The sequence below is a fragment of the Haliaeetus leucocephalus genome, unplaced genomic scaffold (assembly GCF_000737465.1).
Source record: "Haliaeetus leucocephalus isolate CR32 unplaced genomic scaffold, Haliaeetus_leucocephalus-4.0 Scaffold871, whole genome shotgun sequence".
In the NCBI taxonomy this organism is placed as follows: Eukaryota; Metazoa; Chordata; class Aves; order Accipitriformes; family Accipitridae; genus Haliaeetus; species Haliaeetus leucocephalus.
In genome coordinates, this window is record NW_010973307.1 from 4113510 (window position 1) to 4137861 (window position 24352).

The 24352-nt window shown below is 41.0% G+C and overlaps 1 protein-coding gene across 2 annotated transcripts in view; it reads left to right on the forward strand.

The window, feature by feature from the left end:
• Positions 1-24352, forward strand: part of ELP3 (elongator acetyltransferase complex subunit 3) — a 90421-nt gene that overhangs the window by 6221 nt on the left and 59848 nt on the right. For both annotated transcript variants that reach the window (XM_010583163.1, XM_010583164.1), the window contains exons 5-7: positions 1133-1196; positions 3060-3128; positions 4995-5149. In XM_010583163.1, the coding sequence (XP_010581465.1) occupies positions 1133-1196; positions 3060-3128; positions 4995-5149 (288 nt within the window). The remainder of the gene's footprint in view (positions 1-1132; positions 1197-3059; positions 3129-4994; positions 5150-24352) is intronic.

The window sequence follows — 24352 nt, forward strand, 5'->3', positions numbered from 1 at the left end:
TTAATTACTATCTGCTGTGTACCATTCCTTTCCTGGCTAGCAGTCATGCTGTGAGAGCCACAAGTCTGTCTTGCTGTGTCACAGAATAAGAGTTTCAAACAAGCCTCTAGATGCAGAAACTGTAATTTAATACCAAACTGCCAAACAGTTATGCAGAGTAAATGGACTGTATTCTTTTGAAGTAGTCTTAGAATGCTGTATTCATTAAATAGCATGTTCCTAAGTTCAGAAAACAAATGTAAATGAGCTTTCTCACCATCAACATATTTAAGTTCTATAAATTTCTGGAAAAGAAATGTAGATTGTGTAACAGGATGGTATCTCTCTTTTATGTCTTGCTGTGCCAAACAAAAATCATATGTTACATCAAATGAGATGATGTTCGTGGTGGAATGGTGGAAAATAGTTAAATTGTTTGATTGTAAAATTACTTTTTAATATCTAATAATCTGTGTGTAACTATTACTCCAAAACTGTATGGCAGCTCCCTAAAATAATGCCGTGTTCCAGAAATATGTTCACAGTACATTTTGCTTCTAGTAAGTCTTACCAAGTCGTTTTATGTGGCTGTAGTCATTTGACAGGTCTGAACTGGTTTTTTTGACATCCCATTCTCATTAAAATTAAATGAAACAACTCTTTTGCACTGTATACTTAGCGTTTGTAAACATATATAGGCTCGCTTCCTCTCAGTGTTACTGGATATCACAGAACTGCTGTCTTCAGCATCTGCGCTTGGGTCTGTACCTATATTTACATCGGGTGAAGCAAAAACACTGGAATTCATTCATTTACCCCGTACTCTCAGCTGACCAGTCATGAGCCAGCTTTAGTCTGGAAGCTGTATTGCAGCATTAAGGTACCGTAGTGCTTGAGCTAATAAGGCCTTCCTTTTGTGGATTTTTTTTTTTTTGCCTATATGAGAGCTCCTGGATGCCAGGAGAGCGGTTGGTGTGTTGCTGTGATCAGGCTGTCTCGAGTTTGCGTTCCCCTGCATTTCCGATGAGAGGTGGGGTAGTTAGAGCAGCGTCTGCTCAGCCGGCACCCGCTTGTGTACCCATACCTCAGACAGATTTAAGTTGTTGCAATTGTATGAGTTTGATGCCCATTTTCTGTCTTTTTATATTTGCAGATACTGCCCAGGTGGACCCGATTCTGATTTTGAATATTCAACACAGTCTTACACTGGATATGAGGTATTACTTTTTTCTGCCATAATGCATTGTCTGCACTCTCTATAAACTTGGGTTAAGCTGCTCTCTATTTCTACAAATTCACTCATGTTGCAAGAATACAAAACAAAAGAAGACTTTATAAACTTCGAGATCTAAAGCAGCTCAGCTATAGGACTGGAAATTCTTCTCAATTACTGTAGCAGTTGTTTCTTTCTCCCTACCTTGCTGCTGTTTATACTGTTATACATGCAATAAGCTGTAGAGCAGGAGTGAGCAGCCTGTGATTCTGAGCAGGGCAAGTGCAGCATTGTGGCTGTACCCCATGACTTGCTGGTGTGGGAACAGCTGTTAATCTGAATTTCCAGCTGTGGAAAGCGATGAGTGAGTAAGAGCAGCTGAAGGTGACATGTCCCGTGGGACACTGCTGCATGCAGTTTGTTGAAATGAATGCTAGCTGTGATTCCTACAGCAGTTATCAATCTGCATCAGTTTTCCTAACTAAACAGTCCTGCAGAAACATACAGTTTTACTCATGGCTTAATATGGTTCTAAGGGAAGGGTACAGAGAAAGCAGAGCCAGACTCCTCCTAAGAGGTGCCCAGTGGAAAGATGGGAGGCAACAAACATGAGTTAGAATGCAGAAAATTGTGCCTTAATATAAGAAAAGAATGTTTTAATGTGACAGTTGTCAAACACTTGAGTAGGGATCTAGAGAGGTTTTGATAGTCAGTGACTGGACACAGCCCTGAGCATTCTGTCCTAACTGGACTTGCTTTCAGTCCTGTCCAACCTACAGGACCCAGAGGATCAGCAAAGGTCAAGCTCTGGAAAAAAGCCCATTATTTAGTTGTCCATGCTTCTGAAGTTACATTCATGCCGTTTTATGTCTCTGTGTCTGCAGTGATATCTCACTAAATATATGTATTTCCAAAGTAGTGCTGTCCTGTTGTCTGGAGAAAGTTTAACAGCAGAAGATCTCATTGTGACTAAATTATTGTGACTGATTTTAACAAAACAACTCATAACTATGGTACAGCTGTAAAGTAGCAAAATGAGGTAAAATACAAACTGGATTAATTTGATAAACAGTGATGCAGCATCCTTTTAGTATGGAGTTTGTCTGTTATCTACTTCTCAGTGACCTGAAGCTTGTCCTCTTAGTGCAAAGTAGGAAAATCCTGTGTATATGTTACCGCTTTATAATTTGTGTTGCTTTGGATATGTTGTATTCATTTGTTTAGTACTAACAGCATGTGGGAGTTGTGCATGATTAAAAGAGTCCTCATCCTTTAGAGCTTTTAATACAACAGATGTGAAATACCAAATGAATCTGGGATACACAAGATACTTGAAAACCTTATCTTGGAGTATTATTAATAGGCTTACATCAGCTACTAATATAAAAAGTTGTTAGGGATTTCAGTTGAAAGAATATGTTTAGCTTATAAAGAATATTTGAAGTTTAGACTCAACTCTAGAGGACGCTGCTTGGATAACTTGGGCAAGTGAAGAGAAACTAAAATGAACGGGACAGAAAAAGTGGTATTTCAATTTGTGTTTTTTGCAATATTTTTTGTGACTCGCTACAGAGATTCTTCATCCTGTTGTAATGCACTGAAAATTTGAAAAATTGTGTCATTCTTTTTACGTCATGTTACCATTTCAGGACGAAAATGTGTTTTGTTACAATTTAAAAAAAATTTAAGGAGCCAAATTCATATTTACAGTTGGATGGACTCTTTGGTTGTGGCTTTGAAGGCTTTAGGGTCAATTAGGGTTTGAAAACTTCAGCATCTGTTTCAATGCTAAAAGTTGTCTTTTGTTCTTTTTCACTGTGTTCTTTAAAAAAAAAGTTCACAAAATCAGCATCCTTGTGTTTTTTAGCCAACGTCCATGAGGGCCATTCGGGCTAGATATGACCCCTATCTCCAGACAAGACACAGAGTGGAACAGGTAAATTTTTACAGTGCAAGGGGGATGCATTGTGGTTGTGATGAAAATAATGCGAATGCTTTTAATTGCCTGAACTGGTGGGCTGAAAGGGTTGTGATCAGCAGTACTCAGTCCAGCTGGAGGCCAGTCTAATGATAAAACCCAGCTGTCAATATTGGGGCCAATAGTGTTTAACCTCTGTGTTAATGGCGTGCATGTTGGGACAGCACACTGTCAGCAAGTTTGTAGATGAAGCAGATTTGGGAGGAGTGGATGATAGACCAGAGGGTTGTGCTGCCATTCAGAGACACCTGGACAGGCTGGAGAAATGGGCTGGCAGGAACCTCTTGAAGTTCAACAGAGGGAAATGCCAAGTCTTGCCTCTGGGAAGGAACAACCCCAGGCACCAGTACGTGCTGGGGGCCAGCCAACTGGAAAGCAGCTTGACAGAAAAGGACCTGGGGCTACTGGTGGACACCAAGTTGACCATGAGCAGCATTGTGCCCTTCACACAAAGACCAGCAGCCTCCTGGGCTGCATTAGGAGGAGTGTTGCCAACACATCAAGGGAGGAGATCCTTCCTCTCACCTCAGCACTGCTGAGGCTCCACCTGGAGAGCTGTGTCCAGTTCTGGGCTCCCTAGAAGCAGACAGACATGAACATACTGGAGCAAGTCTAGCACAAGGCCACTGAGATGTTGAAGGGACTGGAGCATCTGAAAAGATGCTGAGAGCGCCAAGACTGTTTAAGCTGGGGAAGAGAAGGCTTGGGGGAATCTTAAAATGTGTATAATACATGGTGGTAGGCTGTAAAGAAGACAGAGCCAGGCTCTTCTCAGTGGTGCCCAGTGACACAGCAGGACATGATGCAATGGGAGAAAATTGAAACACGAGAGATTCCATTTGAACATCAGGAAACAGTTTTTAACTGAGGGTGACCCAGCACCGGACCAGGTTGCCCAGAGAGGTTGTGCAGTCTCCATGCCTTGAGACACTCAAAGCCTGTTTGGACACAGCGCTGAACAAACTGCTGTAGCTGATGCTGCTTTGAGAGGAGAGATTGGACTAGGTGATCTCCAGAGGTCCCTTCCAACCTCTGCTTTTTCATGATTCTGTAATTCTACCTTAGCCTGACTTGATCCCCATGGAAATATTATTTATAGACCTTCTAATTGTCTAACTGTCATTTCTATTAGATAAATGACAAGTTTTGAACCTTGTATAAGATCTTATCTGTTCTGAAGAATACCTGATTACTAATAGGAGATCCTATTACAACAAAATTGTACTGTACTTCTGTGACAGTTGCTAGTTCTTGATAATTACTTACATGGAGAATGTAGTACTCAAATAGTGGCATTCCTACCAAAATGATTTTTTGGGGGTCTTGGCTGGAGAGTTAGAAGATTTGAAGAGTTTCTCAATCCTGTTCTGCTTTGACTGGTTTCCTGTTTATCTCCAAATCCATTGGAAAATTCTCCATGGATTCATTGTAGTCCTTTTCTCCCACAAGTTTGTAAGGAAAGTTAGTTCTCTGAAGCAGATGCAAGGAAGCTTTTCCTACTGGCCATATCTAAGCTGGCTTCAAACTGGACCCAGTGTAACTCCATCAGCAAGATGCTAGGCTCAAATAATTCTGCTTTGTCAAGAAAACCTATGTGCTGGGCTCAATATCTGTGTTGTGTTCTTGCAGTAGAAAAATTAACTTTTGAGTTTTTTTGGGGGGGGGTTGTAAGAAATCTGTACAAAAGTATTAATGGTTTGTCTTTCATAAAAGATATGACAACTAAAGAAGGAAATGCATTGTAAGAATGTCAGGGTTTTCAGAGAACTCTTTTAGATTTAGTCCCTGATTGGTAACTTTTTCCTGGTACTTTTAATTTTACAGCTGAAGCAGTTGGGCCACAGCGTGGATAAAGTAGAGTTTATTGTGATGGGTGGAACATTTATGGCCCTGCCTGAAGACTACAGAGATTACTTCATCAGAAACCTTCACGATGCCTTGTCAGGTCACACTTCCAATAATGTAGCAGAGGCTGTCAAGTAAGCATCTTGGTTTTCCTTAGTGTAATTGTTTAAAAGTGTTCTTTAACTATTGTAAGAAAAAATACGGAAGACAAAAGGTTTTTTTGAAAGACAGTGTTTATCCAGATATGTATTTAGGCACAGAATATTTATAGCTCAACTTGCAGCATTGCTCTGTGTACTGCATAGCACCAGCAGAAGATAGGGCTGTGGTTTATCTGTTTTCTCATGTAGGAAATGCTAAGCTTCTAATTTCTTGGCATTCCATCTGGACTTCTACCTTTTATGCCTCATCACCTTGATTTTTAGTTGTGATGAATCACATTGCCATGGGATTTATTTCGTTTAGCTGGGAAGGGGAACTGATCCTGCCTTGGAGAGAGGCCAGACGTCAGCTCCCGTAAGGGATGACTCACCCCCAAGAGCGTCAGTGCTCAGGAGCTCCGAGCCCCTTGCAATCTCAAATGCAGTTACCCTTGCAGTATTTTGGTGTGACAAGGAGATGCTCTTCTCATTTTACAGTTGATGAATGGAAAAATCAGAGGCTGATTTATTTATGTGTGCTTTGGGTCATTAAATACATAACTTTTCAGTGCATTTTGCAGTATAAAACTGAGAAGAAAAATGAGAGATTTGATGTTTTGGAGCTGTTAAAACTAGGTGAGCATCCCTACTGACAGTTTTAGTTTGCTACCCTGTCGTCATTCAGTGCAGTGGATTTTCCTTGATACCATTATCATCTACTAAAGAAAACGGTTTTAAAACTGAGTAGGACTACTAGTCTTTGCCTAGTTTTATGTCTACCTTCGTGTTACAAAGGTGTAATTTCATTTGGTTTTCCTCTTGAGGGCAGCAAACACTTCTGCTGGTTTTCCTTGGTTTTTTTTCCCTGGGCATTCAAAGACCAGACAAAAAGTGCTATGCTGCTCTTTCCAATTGGATTTTATCAAGATAAAATAATGAACAAGTTGGGAAAAGAATTACTTTTCTTTTGCTCTAGAGCCCTGGTTGTGAGCACTGAAGGACACAGCTCATTATGGAAGAAGGGTGGTGTTTGCAGGTTGTCTATTCAAATTAGTGCTGTCCTTATACATATGTCGGGTGGTTATTCTATACTTTTTCTGCTGCAGGTGTCTAGCTAATTTTATTGGACCTAAAATTGTTTTTTGAGTAGCCTGTCCTTTGCTCCGCAGATTATTGAGGAAACTATTTATGACACAGACTGTGTGACCAAGTAATTTTAAGTGCATGCAAAAACCAAGTGACTCTGAAGTCAGTGTACTGCCTTGCAAGCACGCTGATTGAGCAATGTGAGAAAACTTGCACTAACAACGTGTGGTTTTTTCCAGCAGATAAATAAAGGTTTATATTTTTAACGTAAAATTCATGTTAAATGCTTAGTAAATGAAGGTATGTGGGAGTTATTCAAGTTGCACTTCCTAAATATTCTAGAGGCAAGAAAAATGGGTTCAAGATGAATCAGACCTTTTATTTTCTGTGCTTCTTGCATTTAGCTGTTGTACTGTGTCACTGCAGTACTGTTTTGAGATGGTCAATGACACTCGAAGTAAACATTCAAGGTTGAATTTATTTCTCTTTGTACGTGGGGATTCAGCCCTTCTCCCTCACTACTTCCATCAACAGAGGCCCTGCTACATGGGGAATACTGACAGTATTTTACTTGTTTTATATTGTGGGCACTGCATTCAGCAGTAAACTGGGATCTGGTGTCTCTCACCCCTTACTTTGGATGGGATTATGGTAGCCTTGCAATTTTTCTTCCCTAATGGGAAAAAAAGACCTTCAGCCAGGATACTTTTTAAAAAGTCCTTCTGAGCATGACCTTTGATTAAGCCAGTGGAGCATCTATCTGTGTAGGCTACAGTTCACCTAACAGTGAATGCAGTTTTTTCCCCTTTTGTCCAGTCATTTCTTTACTTTGTCCTAAACTTAAGCTCTGCTTCCGTGAACAATGCTGTCTTTCCAGTGATAGTGATGTGCTGACCTATACGTTCTGAATTGCGCAGCACTGAAGGGCTCATCAATCTGGCATCCTCCTCTTGACATAATTTTTAATTTTCTTCCTATAATACTTTGTCTTGATCAGCCCACTGCAGCTTCTGGTCCCAGTTAATCTGATAAAAAGGATGTGATTCTGTCTAGTTTCAACCAGTACAGTACGACCGTAGCCTGCCGTGGGTGTATATACTGTTGCTCACCAGGAACCAGCACTGCAAGTCTGACTAAAGAAATTAGTCCTCAAACTGTGTTGGCCCTTGGACTCCAGCTGATATTCTGAGTTGGCTGCTGGCTTTCTTGCAGATACAGGGTCTTGAGGTAAATCCAGCCTCGTGGTAAATCACAGAGCTGCAAACCCAGCAGTGCCTGTATGAGAGAAATGATAGGGGACTGGGAGTGATCTGTCTCGGGGAAGTGGGGCACTGCTCTAGCCAGCTGCTGCCGAATACGTAATTCTGAAACTGTGGCTTTATAGTCAGTGGAGAGAGCAGGATCTTCACGGGTTGGCTCAGAGCATCTAAGATAGGTTGCTGCTTTAAATTGCGTCCAGGTTAACTGGGCAGCTGACTTGGGTGTGAAGAACTCCCTTTATACTTATATTTATAAAGTGGTAGGAGATCCTTTTTGTGTGAGTTGACCTAAAGTGAGTTAAGATTTTGGTTTTTATGGATACGTGAACAGGACGCAAGTGTAGAAGTGACTGTATTTACATACATGAACTCACCAACCAAAAGTGTGATTTTTAAAAAAGATAAACAGAGAAACTGCTAGGCTTTCATAGCAACTGTTGTGAGTGGAGGAAGGAAATTAATTCCCTGAGAAAGTGTTGCTGGTGTTTAATGTTTCTGTAGCACCTCCCTACTGAGGTAGTAAACACTTTTTAGACTATTCAGACAGAAGTCTTTGCTTGAGGTGCTTTGGTATGCTTGAGAAATAAGTCGGCCAAGGAATGAGTAAAGAATAGCAGAGCCAGAGGGGATCTTTGTTTTGTAGAGAGTGTGCAACACGACTGAGAAGTTTTAATTTTTATCTGCTGAGAACACCACTTAGGAGATTTCAGTGCAGTTCTGGATGCCTATCAAGCAAGGTTGTGGACTTGGTGATAAGCTTCCCTTCTTTAGGAGGAGATTTGTAATTACTGCTAAAAAATCACTATAAGACAGATTTTTTCATTTTGTACACTAGAGAAATACATCTTTCTCTGGGAGTTGTTCCCATCAAGCTGAAATGTTGATTGTGGCTGCTTTTGCTCTTTTCCTGAGGACAATGAACCAAGAAGGTGTAAAATACACATGCAAATGAGAATTGCTGCTCCCCATCATTTTGCTCCTCTCACCTGACCTGTGAGTCATTAGAGGTGCTGGGCATATTTAACTGCCACCATGACTCACCACTTAACTCCAGGGGCTGAGCACCTCTTCTCTGAGCCAGGATCTGACTTTTAATTGGTGAAAGAGGCCAAAGGAGAACTTGCCTGTGTTGGGAAAGGCAGGTGTCAGAAAGGTCGGTCCCCTTAGGCTATGTGCCTGTGCAGCTCCTTGGATGGCAGCATCGAGCCTGGCTTCTCTTAGTGTATTTAAAAATGCACAGAAATTATTTTTAAATTTTTATTTTAACAGTATCATGTGTTGTCTGATGTTCAATCTGGTCATAAATCACATTGTTAATGACGAAGTAAGAAGGGGTTAAAATTGCTGGAACCTGATGTTCTGCTATTCGAGTATCTTGTGTACCTGATATTCATGTGACAGTATTCAGGTGTACAGCAGACATAATAACTATTTCCATAATAGCTCCGTTACCCAAGACTAGTTCCCCTTTACATCTACTCATCAGTCTCTAGTCTCTTAAAAGACTCACTTTCCACTTGCATCATGCGCTGAAGCCCAGAACTTGCAGAAGTGAGTATTGTCAGCTGCGTTTGATTCCTTGTGGAGAAATTGCAGCTCCTAATACCGGGCAATGCCATGAGACTGCCTTTTTTTTAGGCTTGTCATCGATTGCTTTTGCCAAGTGTCCTTTTGTGTTTCCACCATTGGCTGTGTCTTCTGCTGAGCTGGTGAGCAGGCAGCAGTGCTTCCCGCTGCCACAAATGTTTTCATTATGCACAAGGAAATTTCCTTTAGGTATCCCAAAAGCCTTACTGATCTTTTGGCAAGTGGTAAGCAGATAGATCCAGCTACTTTAGAGCCTTTGTTCTAAACATGGGTTTTAAATAACAACTGCTTAGGGCTGGATTATTGTGTGTCCAGTTTAAGACCTCTTAACCCATCTGAGGAAGAAAAAAAAAAAACCCAAGCACTGGCAGTTTCAGGAGCAGTTGGTTTGATATGTGGAGCTCCTGATGCCTTTTAAAACCCAGCTGGAAATCACTCTTCTTGAACACGCCAGACCAGAGCAAGCCATGAAAAATGGGGTTTGTGTGGTTATCAGATGATGTGCTTTCTAGAAAGGTTGTTATATTCTTTTCTTAAATACATTAGGTCTCATGTATCAGTAGTTCTTCTAATAGAAGCTGCAGTTTCTCCACAAGAAGTACAGTGATTGTGAAGGTTGACAACTAAGCAACTCCCAATTTTGATTTCAATAGTGAGGAATAAACCTCCATTGAAAAGGTCACACTTTGAAAACAAAGTTGAAGTCTGTTTTAGATTTCCCAAATAAGACTTCAGGAGTTTTGTTAGAAGATCTAGATTTCTGCAGGTAAGTCTAGTCTTGCTGCTGCTGGTGCTGTACTTCTACCAAGATTTAGCCTGGTTGCTTGACTTCTAGGGCACAGACCCGCAATGAAGTTACATGGGGTGACAAGTGGGCACCTTATGCCTGTGCTGTCGCAGCTGGCTTTTGTATGTGTTTCACTGGCCCTGCTTGTGGGAAATTCTAGTGTACTGTGAATCTCGGGGAAAGAGGTTTAAGCAAACATGCTTTACCTTGCAGTTAGTATAGGCAAAGAAGATGCTCTCCTACAGTTCAGATGGCTCAATTGACATATGGTTGCTTGTTAACACTAATGTATCTTAATTGTGCTTTCTGAGTCCTAGCGAAAATAACCGAGGGCTTTGACTCACTAGCTCCAGTGATTCATGCTGGGGCAATTTAAGAGGTTACTGTTCTCCTTTTATCTACCTTGACCCTCTGCTTGAGGTTACCACTTCCAAAACAGGCAGCTAAACATAGTCGTCCACCCTTCAGGTGCCAGAGTTCATCCTGTGGCAAATTAATGTAATCTAGAACGGATAGTGATTTAAGAAGATATGCTACTTCTTTGGCTGTGGGAAGCCCAGCCTGTTAAATTGCCCAGCTACAAATTGCCAGAATTTGAGAGTCATATCTCACCTCTTGACTTGCTGTAATGAGTAGGTACTGTGACAGGTAGGCTCTTGAAGCTCTAGCAGCTCCAGCTCAAACTGCTGTAATTGCTGGCTTAAGCTCCTATTCTAGCAGTAATTTGGGCAGTGGAGGTGTGTGGGTACTTACCCGGTTCTGCATCCCTGCTGGTGCAGGCAGCCGCTTCTGGCAGAGAAGGAAGTGAGTAACAGGAGGCAGCAACACTGCAAATTGCTGTGGCGGTATCCATCAGAGCTTGTCTGTCAAATCCCTCAGGACATCTGACTAGGCAGTGATTTTTTTCGGTGCCCGGCGGGAGATAACTGGCTATTGTTTTAGCGCCAGATCATTTACAACAGAGATTCTGCCTAAATTTCCTTTTGTTCCCAGAGATTTGGAGACTAGTTCCTAACCTTCTGGAGAAGCAGGCAGATTTTCTTTGTTTCCAGCTTTGGATGTGACTCTTCCATGGTGCAAAAGCCATGATTGCCATTAAAACCTGTTTGTTGCCCAGTGTTTACCCCTAAATGCCTTCAGTATGGAGAACATCTTTCCAGCTTGGAGAATTTGAGGAAATTTACCCCAAAGCTGGCTGGCCTTTGTTGGCATCCTGTTACTTTTGCATTGCTTATTTTCTATTGCAAGACTCAACTTCTAGCTGCTGAAGTGTGTGTTATTTGGAAGATGTAGAAGTGAAAGTCATTTCATCAGATCCTAATCTTGTTATGGGTAGCTTTTCATCTTTTTTCATCCTGCAGCTACAGAAAGCGATTGCCTATCCAGTTATCTGTCCTGTTCAGTATTTCCGCAGCATTTTCTCCTGCATGTAAAATATTCACATTTGTGACTGAATGTAGATGACTGGGGAAGGTAGATATGAGGAAGCCATACCCACGTTTTTCTGTGCATGTGCAACAGCACATATGATATTATGTGACTTCAGGTTTTCCAAGGTGAATGCTGGAACCAGACACATCTTTGTCAAATGTGTACGAGGTGGTAGTGTTTATTCATAACAGAAATTTGAGCTACACCAAATTTAGCAATATTTGTAAATGCTATTGATCTGTATTTTATCCTACGCTGGTGGAAAGGATGATGGCCGTAGCGGTCATGACATTGTCAAAGCTAAATAATGAATTTCAGTGCCTTTTTTGTACATTTTCAGCAAATTACTGCTGAACACCTGCCAAAGGGAATACTTTTCTCATTTTTGCTGCTTCACTGCTGTGCGTGTGTAATTTGGCAAGCATAACAAGTTCTCCAGTGACCTGCACTAAAATGTTAATGCTAGGATGGGATCTGAGTGGTCAGCTGGGATTGTAACTGGAGATGGAATTTTATTCATGGCTTGGTCACCTGTATGAATATGAACTGGCCTGGTTATTATATGGTTCTAGATCAAACTGTGCTGATGATCCAAAGGTAATGTCATGAAGAAAGGGTGTGGCATGTACTAAGTAAGCTTTCTGGGTTAATTTCCTCCCTGGCACGGAAAGTATTACACCATCCTGTGTATTACAGAAGCATAGCCTTAGTTGTTGTTGTATTCTGACTTTCCAAGTGGGCAGAAGATCAAGCATTAGCGATTGCTTTGAGCTCCGTAAGGATGCAAGCGATCCTAGACTGATACTCCCATGCCCTGGAGAGCTAACGTGGGACCTGCACCATCTTTTTTCCTTCTTTCAGCAGAGATTGCTTTCCAGCCCAAATTAAAATGGGCTGGTAAAATAGTGAGATGCAGCTTATAGTTCCCTTGGCTGTGCTGTGCTTGCCTCATTGATATTGTAAACTGAGATCTACTGCCTTTCAACAGCGCTAAACTGATTTGAAAGAAAAGTCATTTTCTACTAACATGGTGGGTGCAGTAGGTGCAAAAAAAAAAAAGGCAGGTTTAATTTTCATATTTTCATCCTTCATATGGAAGGATGTCAAGAAGTGGTTTTCCTGTGACTGTTTTGCGAACGCCGTACTAAGCAGAGCAGAGGCTGTTTGCTTTTGAAATACGTCTTTCTGCAATGTGTTGCAGCTAATGTGTTCTGGGACGCTGTGCCTCCTCGTGGGCCATCAGTTTGTGAAGTCAAGTACTCAGAAGCTTTGAACTGGCAGAGCTGGGGGTGTTTGTGCCGCCTTAATTTGGTCACCCTCTGTCTGTGTTTTGGATTATATGATTACCTACTTTTTCCCTCTTTCTACAAGACCTTTGCCTGGTTCGCCTCCAAAGATAGATTGTGCACTACTCTAAAAATTCTGAAATTAGTGGGAAGGGCCTTTCTTCCTTTGATATAAATAAGATTCACCTTTAACAGCTCTGAGGTGAGATGTGGGTTCAGCTTATGGGTTGAGACATCTCAGTTCAGCTGTTTCCATGTGAACTGAGTGCCTTACAGCCAGTGGAGATGTCATCAGCAGAGCCCAGAGAGGGATCCAGCTCATGCCGAAGCAGGCACCCATGGGTCTGCATCGCTCTCTGGGCTCTGTTGACGGGGCACGGGAGACGAGAACCCCAGCTCAGTGTAGGTGTTTGCGTCCATGAGCTGGATCTCGCACCAAGAGTCTTGTCTCCATTGCAGGCTTGGGCAGGAGGTGTTTCCTTCTTCATCTCTGACTTCTGACTCCTTGAGCTCATGCTGGTTTTTGATGCGGCGTAGCTTTTTGCAAGATAGTCCTATTTCTTCCAGCATTGATTCTTGGTCCCATTCTCCTTTCCAGGTCTCTGCTTTTCCCCACCTCTAGGAAGACCCAAGTGGTCACTCTTCTTTTGTCATATTCTTTTTCTGTCTCCTCTCTGGTGTATTTGTCTTGTCGTAAGCCAGGTTGTGCCATTCGCAGGGGGTTGTAGCCGTAATAGGAAACGTTTGACTTCACTCCGTAGCAGGAGCTTGCTCCTTGGGACCAACATGTCTTCACTGGAGTTGTGAGGGATGTCTGTGCCTAGGGAGTATGCAGCTTTAAGCTGCTGTAGCAGCTAAAAGCTGAAATACTTTTCCAGAGCAATAAGCTCAATCACCATTAAAAGTTGAGTAGCTGTTGGCACCTTAGTTGGAGCTACAGTGGATGGCAAATGGAGCTGGGGAAATGGCACCATCGGTTCTTGTAGTCTACTGCAGCAAGCCTCTTCGGAACGTGTGGTTTTACAAGCGCAGAGAAAACGAGCGCGTGTGTTTTTGTAGCACTTTCTTTGAGAGAGATGATATTTGCAGCTTTATAGGTGAGAGAGTTGCTTTGGCAAAAGAACAAGATGAGCTAAACCATAGCTTTTCACTGGTAGTTTTGGCTGATGACTGCTTTTTATTAGCTCTGTTTATAATTTTATTGATACAATTTCTTCGTTTCCTCAAAGCAGCAATTAAGCTGTTTTTCCTTCCTCAAGCTAAATTTTTATATTGGCGTATCAGATGGGGGCGAGATGAATTCTGTTTAGGTAGATGCAGAAACTACAAAGCAAGGACTTTACTGGACACTGTCTTTATGCAACAATAGCTTTTAGGGCATTGAGTTGTTGGAACTATATGCAGTACCGCAGCGGCAGAAGTGGTTATTTTCCTCAATAACAGCTAGGAAGTGGTTGTTACTAAGAATATGCAACTTTCCCTAGGCCACAGTGAGTCAATATCAGAACTGAAATTGGAACTAGATTTTTTTAATACATGTAAGTCTTACCTAGTGCAGTCTGTCTCATCAACTGTAGCAAGAAAACCTTGAACTTCAGTTTAGATTTAATAAAAGAGACCGTCGTGTCATTTCTTTCATAGCTTTAGATGTAAGGATTTTTTTTTCCCCCAAATCCCTTTTTAGCCTGCATCTGTAACTACATATTGACTATTCTGTGGTAAACTGTCTATATAATTATGACCTAATCGTTGATCATATTGATTTGGCAACAGACATTTAAATTGTTGTTCTTTCAAGTTTCCCTGAACTAAATTGCACAGCAAAGATGTGAGAAATCAAGGACAAATCTTGGGCATCTCCTCCTGCAAGTTTTGTAACTGTCTTTTTTTTCAGTGTATGTAGCAGGCTGACGGGCTGCTTGCACTTTAGTGCCACTGTGGTGACATGGTTTGTTGTTCATGGGATGTGTTATCTGCTTCTGTACACTTTGATAAAAAGAGAAAGGGATGTAGAGTAAAACCTGTCCTGTGGGAATAGCTGATATCGATTGCCTGGTAGAGGTGGAATTTAATTAAAGGTCAAATAAAATTGTACTGGAATCCACATAAGGGATGGCTGAGATGGGACTAAGAGCTACTTCTTTTTAAATTTTATATTGCTTGGTGAAAAGATATCAGAAAGGCAAAATTGACCAAAATGAAATACTAACCAAACGCAGCCTACAGCCGTCTGCTTTTCTCCCCTTGAAATACCATTTATATTGAAATACTGGGTTAAGGCCACCGTGCTGCCCAGAACTGATGCTTAAAGCAAAGAGTAGGACTATGTATTTAGTGTTTATCCTGATTACTGGACAGAAGTTCCCAAGTTGTTACTGAGAAATGCATTTGATTCTTTCTAAAACTTCATAGCTTAAAGTGTCTCCAATTTTCTGTCATTGTGGTGAGCATATCTTTTTCCCAAGCTTTTCTCCTGCACCCTAGACTGACAAATGGTTTTGAAAATAATACTGTTTGGGGTTGATAACCTTCATGCATGGGCCTTTTTCCCACTTCAGAAGTGACCTCTGTGGTTTTGGTAGCCTGGGAGGCCATGTAATTACTTGTAAACTATTTTATTTTCTTAAGTAGAAGAGGAGCTGCTGTTTGGCACAGGAAATCTTACCCTCTTTTGTAGCAAGCCCAGAGCTTCATAGTGCCTTCAAGCTTCTGGTCATCTGAACCTCTTCTTCGTTTTTGCAGTTTTATCAAGTCTTTCAGGATGATGTTCATGGCTTCTTTTCTTTGGCTGTCATTTTCAAATACTATCAGTGGTAATTAAAGAAGATAAAAAGTCTGTACAACATCCTGGAAGCAAGGACAGGAGTTTTAGAACTGGTCGAATGCATAGGCAACCAATGTATCGTTTCATCCATGTGTGGTTCATTGATTTGCTTGTCTCGGCTGCTGAAAACCCAAGCTGGAACGATCAGCATGGTGTGTTGGACTAGCTGTGTCTTCCATGTAGAAGATGGATAGTTGGGTTTTTTACTGGCATTCATATATTAGTCTGAAATTTAAAGTGTCTGGCTCATGGTGAAGGAAAGTGTGTACCCTCCTCATCTAACAGATTGGGTATGAGCTTATGAAGTGGACATTTTACAAGCACTTTATGTATTTTCTTCTTTCAGACATCTTGGGGAAAAAGCTGTGTTTTGCTGAAGTGTTGGACCTCAATTGTCTTTATTAGGATAACAGTTTGAAACCACATCCCTCTGTGAGAATGAATATAGAGAGTTCTTGTTTTCATCTTATGACAGGGGAACTCCTTTCCTCTGGCTACTTGAAATGGGCTGAAGTTTCAGTGAAGCATCTAGGTTGTAGTTTTCTTTGAAGCATTGGACAAACGTGTAACTCTACCTGGATTTCCAAAAATTAGGTCCTTCACCAAAACCTCTTTAAAGATGGTGGGAATAAGAGTGAAGGCTTTGCATGCATAAATAATTGAAAGATATTAGAAGACTAAATGATCAGTTTACACAACAGAGGAAAGTCATTAGCGGTGTTCCAGCGAGTCTGTGCTGGAATAGGTGGTCTTGACCATACTGGGTTGGTGGTGAAGGAGCAGGTAAAAATTAGTGTAGATATAGATCAAATTGCGTAAGAACGATTTTTCCTCATTTTACTACAGAACAATGATCTTCAAGTTGGCTAATGCCACTCAGGAACAAGATTTTAAAGTTATAATTGGTAACTGTGAGAAACACAGGCTTGATGCTTGATATTTATTAAAAGACCGACTCAGTGTGAGGAATTATAATGAAGGGAATAGAGACCAAACTGGGAAATACTGTTATTCTGCTGTGTAATTCAGCAGTGCCTTCACAGCTTGAACCCATGTTCAGCTCTTTTTAAAAATAAGGGAGGAGAGAAGGAAAATGATCCCGTGGAAAAAATATTTCAGAATGATATAATAGAGATCTATGAAATCCTGAGTGGCATGGAAAAGACAAAAAAAGGATAAACGATGATTATCGCCTACGCCACAAGAACTAGGGCTATCAGATGAAATGGGAATTAAATACAAAGAAGGTACTTCTTTGTGCGGTACATAGGTAGACTGAGGGGTGACCAAACACCTTCATAGGAAAAATACTCAGTGAGAGCTGCTAAGTCCACAAGACACCTACTACTGCTGAAGACATCACCTCTGACTCAGGGAATCCATGAAGAGGAAATAATTGGCAACTGTGAGAGTATTCAAGGAAAATACCACTGCAGCTTGCCCTGCTGCTACTGTTCTATCCACTCTAAGCATCTGCAACAACCATGGGTGGATGGGATATCAGGCTAAACAGACCTTTGGACTTACCCAAGATAACGTTTGTGTGTTCCTGGAGCTTGCAGGTTCCTTGTTCCACCTCCAGACCAGGTCAGCTTGTTAGTGGCACTCCAGCTGCCATCTGAAAACAGTTCAGAGACTCGGGTCTCCCTAAGCCTCGCTGCGAGGAAGCCGGTAGCTCGTGTTAATGCTTCTGTTCTGGGAGAAACGTGAAGACTTTGCTCTCCAAGAGTGTAATTTGGCTGTGCTCACTGGGACGGGTTTGAGAGAGGCCGAGAGCTAAGATAAGGGAGGAGGAGATAAGCTCTCTCTTGCCTATATTAGCCTTGTTTTAGCTTTTACCCCCCCCTCAACCTTTGGTTTTGACAGAGGTGGGTAAAAAAGAGGTTGCAACTCAGCTCCTGTTAGAGCCATACATATGCGTTTTTCTTGTTTGAAATATTTCACTCTAGCATATGCTTATTCATCCTGGTGTTTTCAGTTACAGCTTGCTAATAATTTGCTGCTGAAAAAAAACATTATCTGTATTGCTCTTGCCTTGAACTTGATGGATGGGAGCTTAGAAAATAAGCTTGCAGTGTTAGAAGGTCCTGTCAGGGTTTTCTGTTCGGTGTCCTTCTTTTGCCTCCTGAGCTAAGACAAGCTTTTCAGGCCCCGCTCAGATGTCCCCTGAGAAGAGGCAGTGATTATGGCTTTTGAAATAATTGTGCATTTATTAGCCCAGCATGGTAAGAGCAGAGCAACTCTTGTGCACGGCTCCATCCTGGCTGTCGTGAACGGCAGGCTCCCTCCAGCAAAGCTACAGCCTCCTTGCCCAGAGCTCCTCTCCATGACGTTGCTCTATGAAAGCTGTGAATGATATAAAAATAAACCAAACAACCCTCCCACCCCCTTCCCTCTATAGCCAACATCATTACCTCCTTGTCGTTACAGCCAGGCGTTTAATTAGTCCATGCAAATAGCCCTAGTTTGATTAGGCCTGAAGTGTGTTAACATAACTGTGCCGCTTCTGCTCGTGCTGTGCTTTTTCTTCGGAGGATTTTCAGATGTCAGATCCATTCATTGTGGTTACAACTTGGTAAACAAATTAAGGACAGAAGACTGGTAAGTGTGAAGGGTTTTTTTGCTTCAGAATGGATACTATTTTGAATACAGATCCTATCCTGGATTTCTAACACCAAGTGACACAGCAGGAGGGAGCATAATTATGTATGACTTATGTGTTAATGGCATTTCATGGGAAAAAAAAAAAGGATTTGTTCTCATTTACCTTTTAGCAGGTATAAATTTATCAAAATTGGAAAATTATATTTTAGTCAAAAAATAACTGTATTTTAAGTAACTGTAAGTTTTTCAGTATTTGAAAGCTGAACCTTGGGAAACTGATGCTGCTAAGAAACCAAAGCAGTCTGTCGTATTCCTGGTAGTGGTGATAAAGAAAACACTGAAAGGTTGTAATAAAAACGGAGCAGTATAAAGCCAAATAACTGGTATTTGAGCTTTCAGAAGTACCTGCTCTGGGCAGTCATCAAACATGCAACTTTTGAAACATGTCAGATGAGTAAGATGCCACCTGTTCTGTTTACTAGTAGGAAATTGTAGGCACTGAACTAATTATTGCTAGCTGTGTTTCAGAGATTGGCATTGTGATAAAGCAGAGCTATTACAGATCAAGAAAAAGGAGGTCACTTAAGTAGTAGGTGAGGATGTGGTAAATAAGATACTTGTGTATTACATTGGCCGTTTCCTCTTCAGAAACCAATGGTGTCACTTTGTCTTAATTCCACGTGTATAGACATCATTGTCTGTCTTGAAAAACTCTAATTGTGTTACAACCTTGTAGTCAAGGGCACAAGAACGTTGGGGTTTTTTCCAAGATGTTAGGCTTGTTTGAGATGCTAGATGTTCACAATCTTTGTCGTTCACAAAGGTAAGGCCAGGAACCTCTGCTGAGGACTCCGTTGGTCGCTGATTAAAATTCTTGATTTTCCCACCCAGCCCTCCAATACTTGCCTCTTTCCAAAAGACTCTTAAGCACCTCTTCTAAGGCAGGTTTGCAAGTTTTCTGGGGGGTTTTGTGGTTTTTTTCTTGGGGATAGGCTAAGGGTAGATGAGCAGCAGTGCCTTCCCCTAGCCAACTAAGCTGTTACCACTCATTGCGATGCGTATGAGTACAGAGCACCACATTTTGTGGAAATTGCTGCCGTGGGATAATCCATTAGCAACAATGGTGATCAAGTAATACAAGCATCTTCATAATTTATTCCATCTTCACCTTTTAAGAAGGTTTTCTTTGGCTTTTGAAGTAATGCTGGAATGTCCTGCGGACAAGTTTTTGGGGACTGTTGGGTTGGATGAGTTGTTCTAGACCCTTCCTTTCTTTCCACATAGACAGGTACACCTAAACACTTCTTGCTCTTGGTGATTGGTTCTCTTTGATGCTGCCTTTGAGCTTCTGCAGCTGCTTGTGCCTTTCTCTGCTCTTTTGCCTCTTGGTTTACCTCCTCTTTATGTACTCTTCTACTCTGAAACATGTAAAACAGATAGATGGTTTAAAGGTGTGTGATTAATGTGCTGTATATGCACTGTGTGAACTCACCTGCTTTATTCTTATAGTTTATCTTTAGTGAGCTTGCTGGGATGAGGCAAGTCTTTCTGTGTCGTCTGGCATCCTGCCACTCTGATCCTAACCATGGAGTCTGGAAGCTGCTGTAGTATGGATTGTAAATAATTGAGTCTTTGATGTTCAGGTCTCTTAGTTGACGAGACTTTGTCTGTAGACCAAAGTTTAATCGAGAGCGAGTAGAGGCTTTATTAAATTAGTTGTTTTATGCCAGAACTGTGCTGTCTGTTTTTTCTCTAAGTGCGAAAGGATTTGAGACTTTATGTCAAACTGCTGTGTCTGGTGGAGACGTAGGTGCCTTTTTTATCTTAAAAAAACCGAGCTTATTTAAGAGGCAGATTCTGATTTGAAGGTCTGCTTAATGTACCAGCTTTCTCTGAAAATTCAGTCAAATATTCTCCAATGATTAATATTAATAATCTCTCCTTTACTTCTTCCTATTTCAGACAGTTCTGTAATCACACTGAAAAGAACTGCCTTTACAATAGCTATGTCTGTGGAAATCTTAATGTTTCTCTGTATCTCATTTACTTCATTTGTATGGCTTAACATCTATTCTATTTGTGTAATTCACCTCTGCGGTCAGTCCATTATTAAAATTACCCCGCTGTCATATTGTGCTATACACTTGTCTTGATTTCTGATTATTCTTTTGATTATGTGGGGTTCCTCAGGACTGCTGTATTACAAATAGTAAATAAGGCTGTTCCAGGGAAGGAGGAGAAATACTGGAAGATGTTTGTTGCTGCTTGAGAAAATAAAATCCGTCTCCACTTTCAGGTTCTAGAAGAACTGCACATCATAAATATTAACGCCAGAATGAACCTGAAATCGGGTGAACTTGTATATACAAGACCATCATGGGTGGAGTTTCCAACTCGGGTTCATCTAATTTCTCAGGATTGTATCTATTTTGCTTTTCTTAGTCTTCAGTTAGTAATAGTTTTGCTTGTCTTGGTCATCATCAAGGTCGTCTTAACCTCTTGTGTCTGAGTATCCCGAAGCCACTCTCTCAGAGCTCTAGATACCTGCTTTTCAGGCTGTCTGCCTTGTTGGATACAGACTGTTCCCTCTTCATCTTCTTGGCTAGCATGCCATTCCTGTAGGATATGTGGCTAGATGTCTGTTGTTTTTAAAGATTAAGTGAAGGCAAATCCGTCATGTCCATTATCATGATAAGTCACTGTATCCTGTTAGTGAGCTTACGGGGTTTTTTTGAGCAAATGAAGTGTAATATGCATAAACTTCTGCAAGAGAATTGACTTGGTACAGTGAGGTATTTTGACATTAAAAAAGAGACTAGAACAACATGTTACCCATTACATTGGTTTTCAAAACAGGCATAGCAGAAAATTATTGTCATTGACCTGAATGGTTTCTAATAGGATTCTGTTGTTTTTGCCTCTGGGCCTTCTGTTTAATACTTATGTTAAAATAGTAATTTCTGAGGGTTGGCAGGAGCTATCAATATTGGAGATGGGCAAATAAGGGATAAATCTGTATTCCATAGTAAGTTGTATACAAGCAAGCTGTGTACTTTATTATGGGAAAATGTAAAGCTGTTTTTCTAGGAATGGTGCAGGATTCTATTCTGAGAAGCAGCGAAATATCTAGAAAATATTTAGGAGTTAAGTCGCATTATCGTGAGCTTTCTATATGATTCAGCAGCCAAATTACCCTTGACTGTATAAATAGTGGAAAATTGGACAGGAATAGGCAAATCATATTCCATCTGGATATAGTACTGGTGTGTCTGCAAAGTTCTGTGGCTGTTTTTGGTATCAAAGACAACGAGAGAAATGCTTAAAACTGGAGATAGTGCTAAGAAAAGGTATGAAAATGATGTAAGCATTAGAATATATGCACTTAATGAATAATATACAAAACTCCTTGAATCTAGTCTGACACCCTGATACCTGCTAGAAGGGCAACATGGTGGAACACAACTAATTGGAGATTTCTGGAGTACATTATGATGATATTTTGAAATAGGTGGCTCATCCAGTGCCTAGGAGAGGTGCTTTCCTGGATCTGCTACTAGCAAAGAGCTGGTTGAGGGAGGGATGTGGTCTTGGCTGCAATGACTCTGAGATGTTAGAGCTTAAGATCCCAAGGGATGTGAGTAGCAGAATCAAGACATCAGAATTCAGGATAACAGACTCAAAACTTTCCAGGGAACCAAAAAGCAGGATCCCATGGGAGAATGCTCTGAAGGGTGAATAAGCCCAGGTAAGCTTAGCTGATCTTCCAGGACAACCTCTTCAAATTGCAGAGACAGGGCATGCTGATGTGCAGGAAACCAAGCAGGCACAACAGGTCACCAGCTTTGCTTCACTGTTTATTGGGGAAGTCCTGATGGAGCTCAAACATGAAAAAAGGACTGTGTGCAGAAGGTGAAAAGAGGTATGGGATACCCAGGAGGGATACAGGCAGGCAGAGGGCACGTTAGGAAAGTTCAGCTGGAGCTGAAACTCCAGGGGATTACAGAGCAACAAGAAGGACTTCCATAGGTACGTTGTCAGCAAATGAGACAAAAGAAAATGTGGATCTGCTGCTGGATGAAGCAGGCAACTCTGTGATGGAAGGACACAGGAAAAGACTGAGGTTTGCAGTGTTTCTTTGCCTTGGTCTTTATGTGCAAGATCCACTATTGCTAGGTGATCATTTGGGGTGAGAGGTAGCACCCATGGTAGAGGATTGCATTGGGCACCACTGGCAAATTGGAGGCATGCAAGTCTCTGTGGAAGAGGATGGGTGAGGCAGCTCCATCTCACATTAGAGCGGTCGTGACAACCAAGAGGTCCCAAGTGACTGGAAATGTCGTGTCTGTCTTCAAGAGGGTGAGAAGGAGACCTACAGGCTGATAAGCCTCGCCTTGGTCCCTGAGAACATTGTGGAGCATGTCTTTGTGGAAGCTGCTTCCATGGTCAGGAAGGTGGCCAGGGGGATTCGGCACGGATTTGCAAGGGCAAAAATGTGCCTACCCAACCTGCTAGAAATGCAGGAAACCATGTTTCCAGTGGGCAGTTATGATGAAACCTGGGTACTGAAAGTAGATGTAGGAGAAGCAAAGTCAGTCTTGAAATAGATGATCTACTATAAGTTGTTACGTAAGTCACTGATTAATAATGGTAATAAAAAAAAATAATCTATGACTTGATCTGCAAATAGGGAACAGATTTCAAAGATGTTACTACTTTAAAAATTAAAAAAAAAAAAAAAATCCAAGAGCTTTCTCCACTTAAAGTGTTACTCTTCAGCATACATCAGTTTGTCTTTTTTTCTGCTGGCCGGTAAATATCTGTCTCAGGTCCTGACTGTGCTTTAAAATAAGATATCTTGCCAATTTGATTTTAAAAAAAAAAAAAAAAAAAATCAGTGTCTGTCTTGATGCAAATCCAGTGTTTAGGAGAGAACCTTTTATGTAGTATTTCCTGCCCTTTTCAGGTCTCCAAGCTCTCTCTTACAGCTCGCCATTGACTCGGTCAGCGAAGGAGGTGCTGGACATGCACAGGAAAATGTTGAAACTAAATGTTAAACACTGACAGATTTTTTTTTTTAATAAATTTTTAACTTAGTTTTATTATGCAGCTTTTTGCTGCATAATAATAATTGGTACAGCTTTTATGGGTACTTTTTGATAACTCCTTCCATAAAATGACAGTTATTTAGATCTAGTAAGGCTTTTAATTCATGTCTGCTTCTGATACTCTGCGTTTGGCTTATTAACTTGTAACCTTACAATTTGTACCTGTCCTTAGATTTAGTATTAGGTTTCAAATGAGATAAACTTGCTTATTTTGCAAATAGGAAAAATGTTAAATATCCAAATGGTGTTTAAAGTTCGAAAGTTGAGAAAAAACAGAAGATTAGTCAAATTTCTTTATTCAGGAACCAATGGGAGATGTGTTGCCAGAATCGTCTTCCATGGAAGGTTGACTATCACACACTTCTTTCTCTTTTTCCCATTAGTTGAAAGGAATCTCTAGTCTTTATTAAATATGGACCACTTTGATTCAAGCTTTTATTTTACGTTGAGAAAGTAGAGTATGAGACTGCACTCTGTTTGCTCCCCACAAGTCTTTGGGACTGCTGGGGAGAGCTGGAGGACTTGTGGCTTGGGTTGAAAATATCTGTTTCTTAGAGAAGATGGTGATTTGATGAGGTTTGTGACTTTCCTTGAAAATGCCATCTTTGTTACTTTATTTGTTTTAGGTTTTCTGGTTATCATTAAGACACACTTCTCTTTTCAGCATAGAGTTGGGCAAGACAATTTTACTAGCCATTACACCATACTGAAATCCTGTAGGTGCCCTTAGCAGATGTTATAGTTTAGGGTCTATTGGTGTTCATAATATTCAGCATTTTATATCTTGGCCATAAATTTGCTTGGGGGGGTGGGGATACAGTTATTTTTGTCTCCTTTCAGTATTTCTAGCCTGATTGCAGGTGCTTAATATGAGCATGTACCTTCTGGCATGACGAGTGAATTATCTGGTGACTTCCCCCCCTCCTTCCCCTTAGCTAAAATTTCTCTTTTAATTCTTGCAAATCACATCTTCAAAAGTGGGTGTTATTCAGTCTGATGTTAATGAATCACACGTTCACAATGTTTTCCCTGACGTGATAAACAATTGTTCTGTTAGTCTGTCAGATTAGTGAGCCGCAAACTCTGAAATGTTTTACATGGGTTTTGGTGGTGGTGGGGAGGTTGTAAGATGCTTATTTTGACAGCCATTGCAGTCTATCCCCCAAATATCTTGGTCTTTATGTATCTTAGGCTTTAACAGTTTGAAGGGAGTTAATATTTTTGCTTG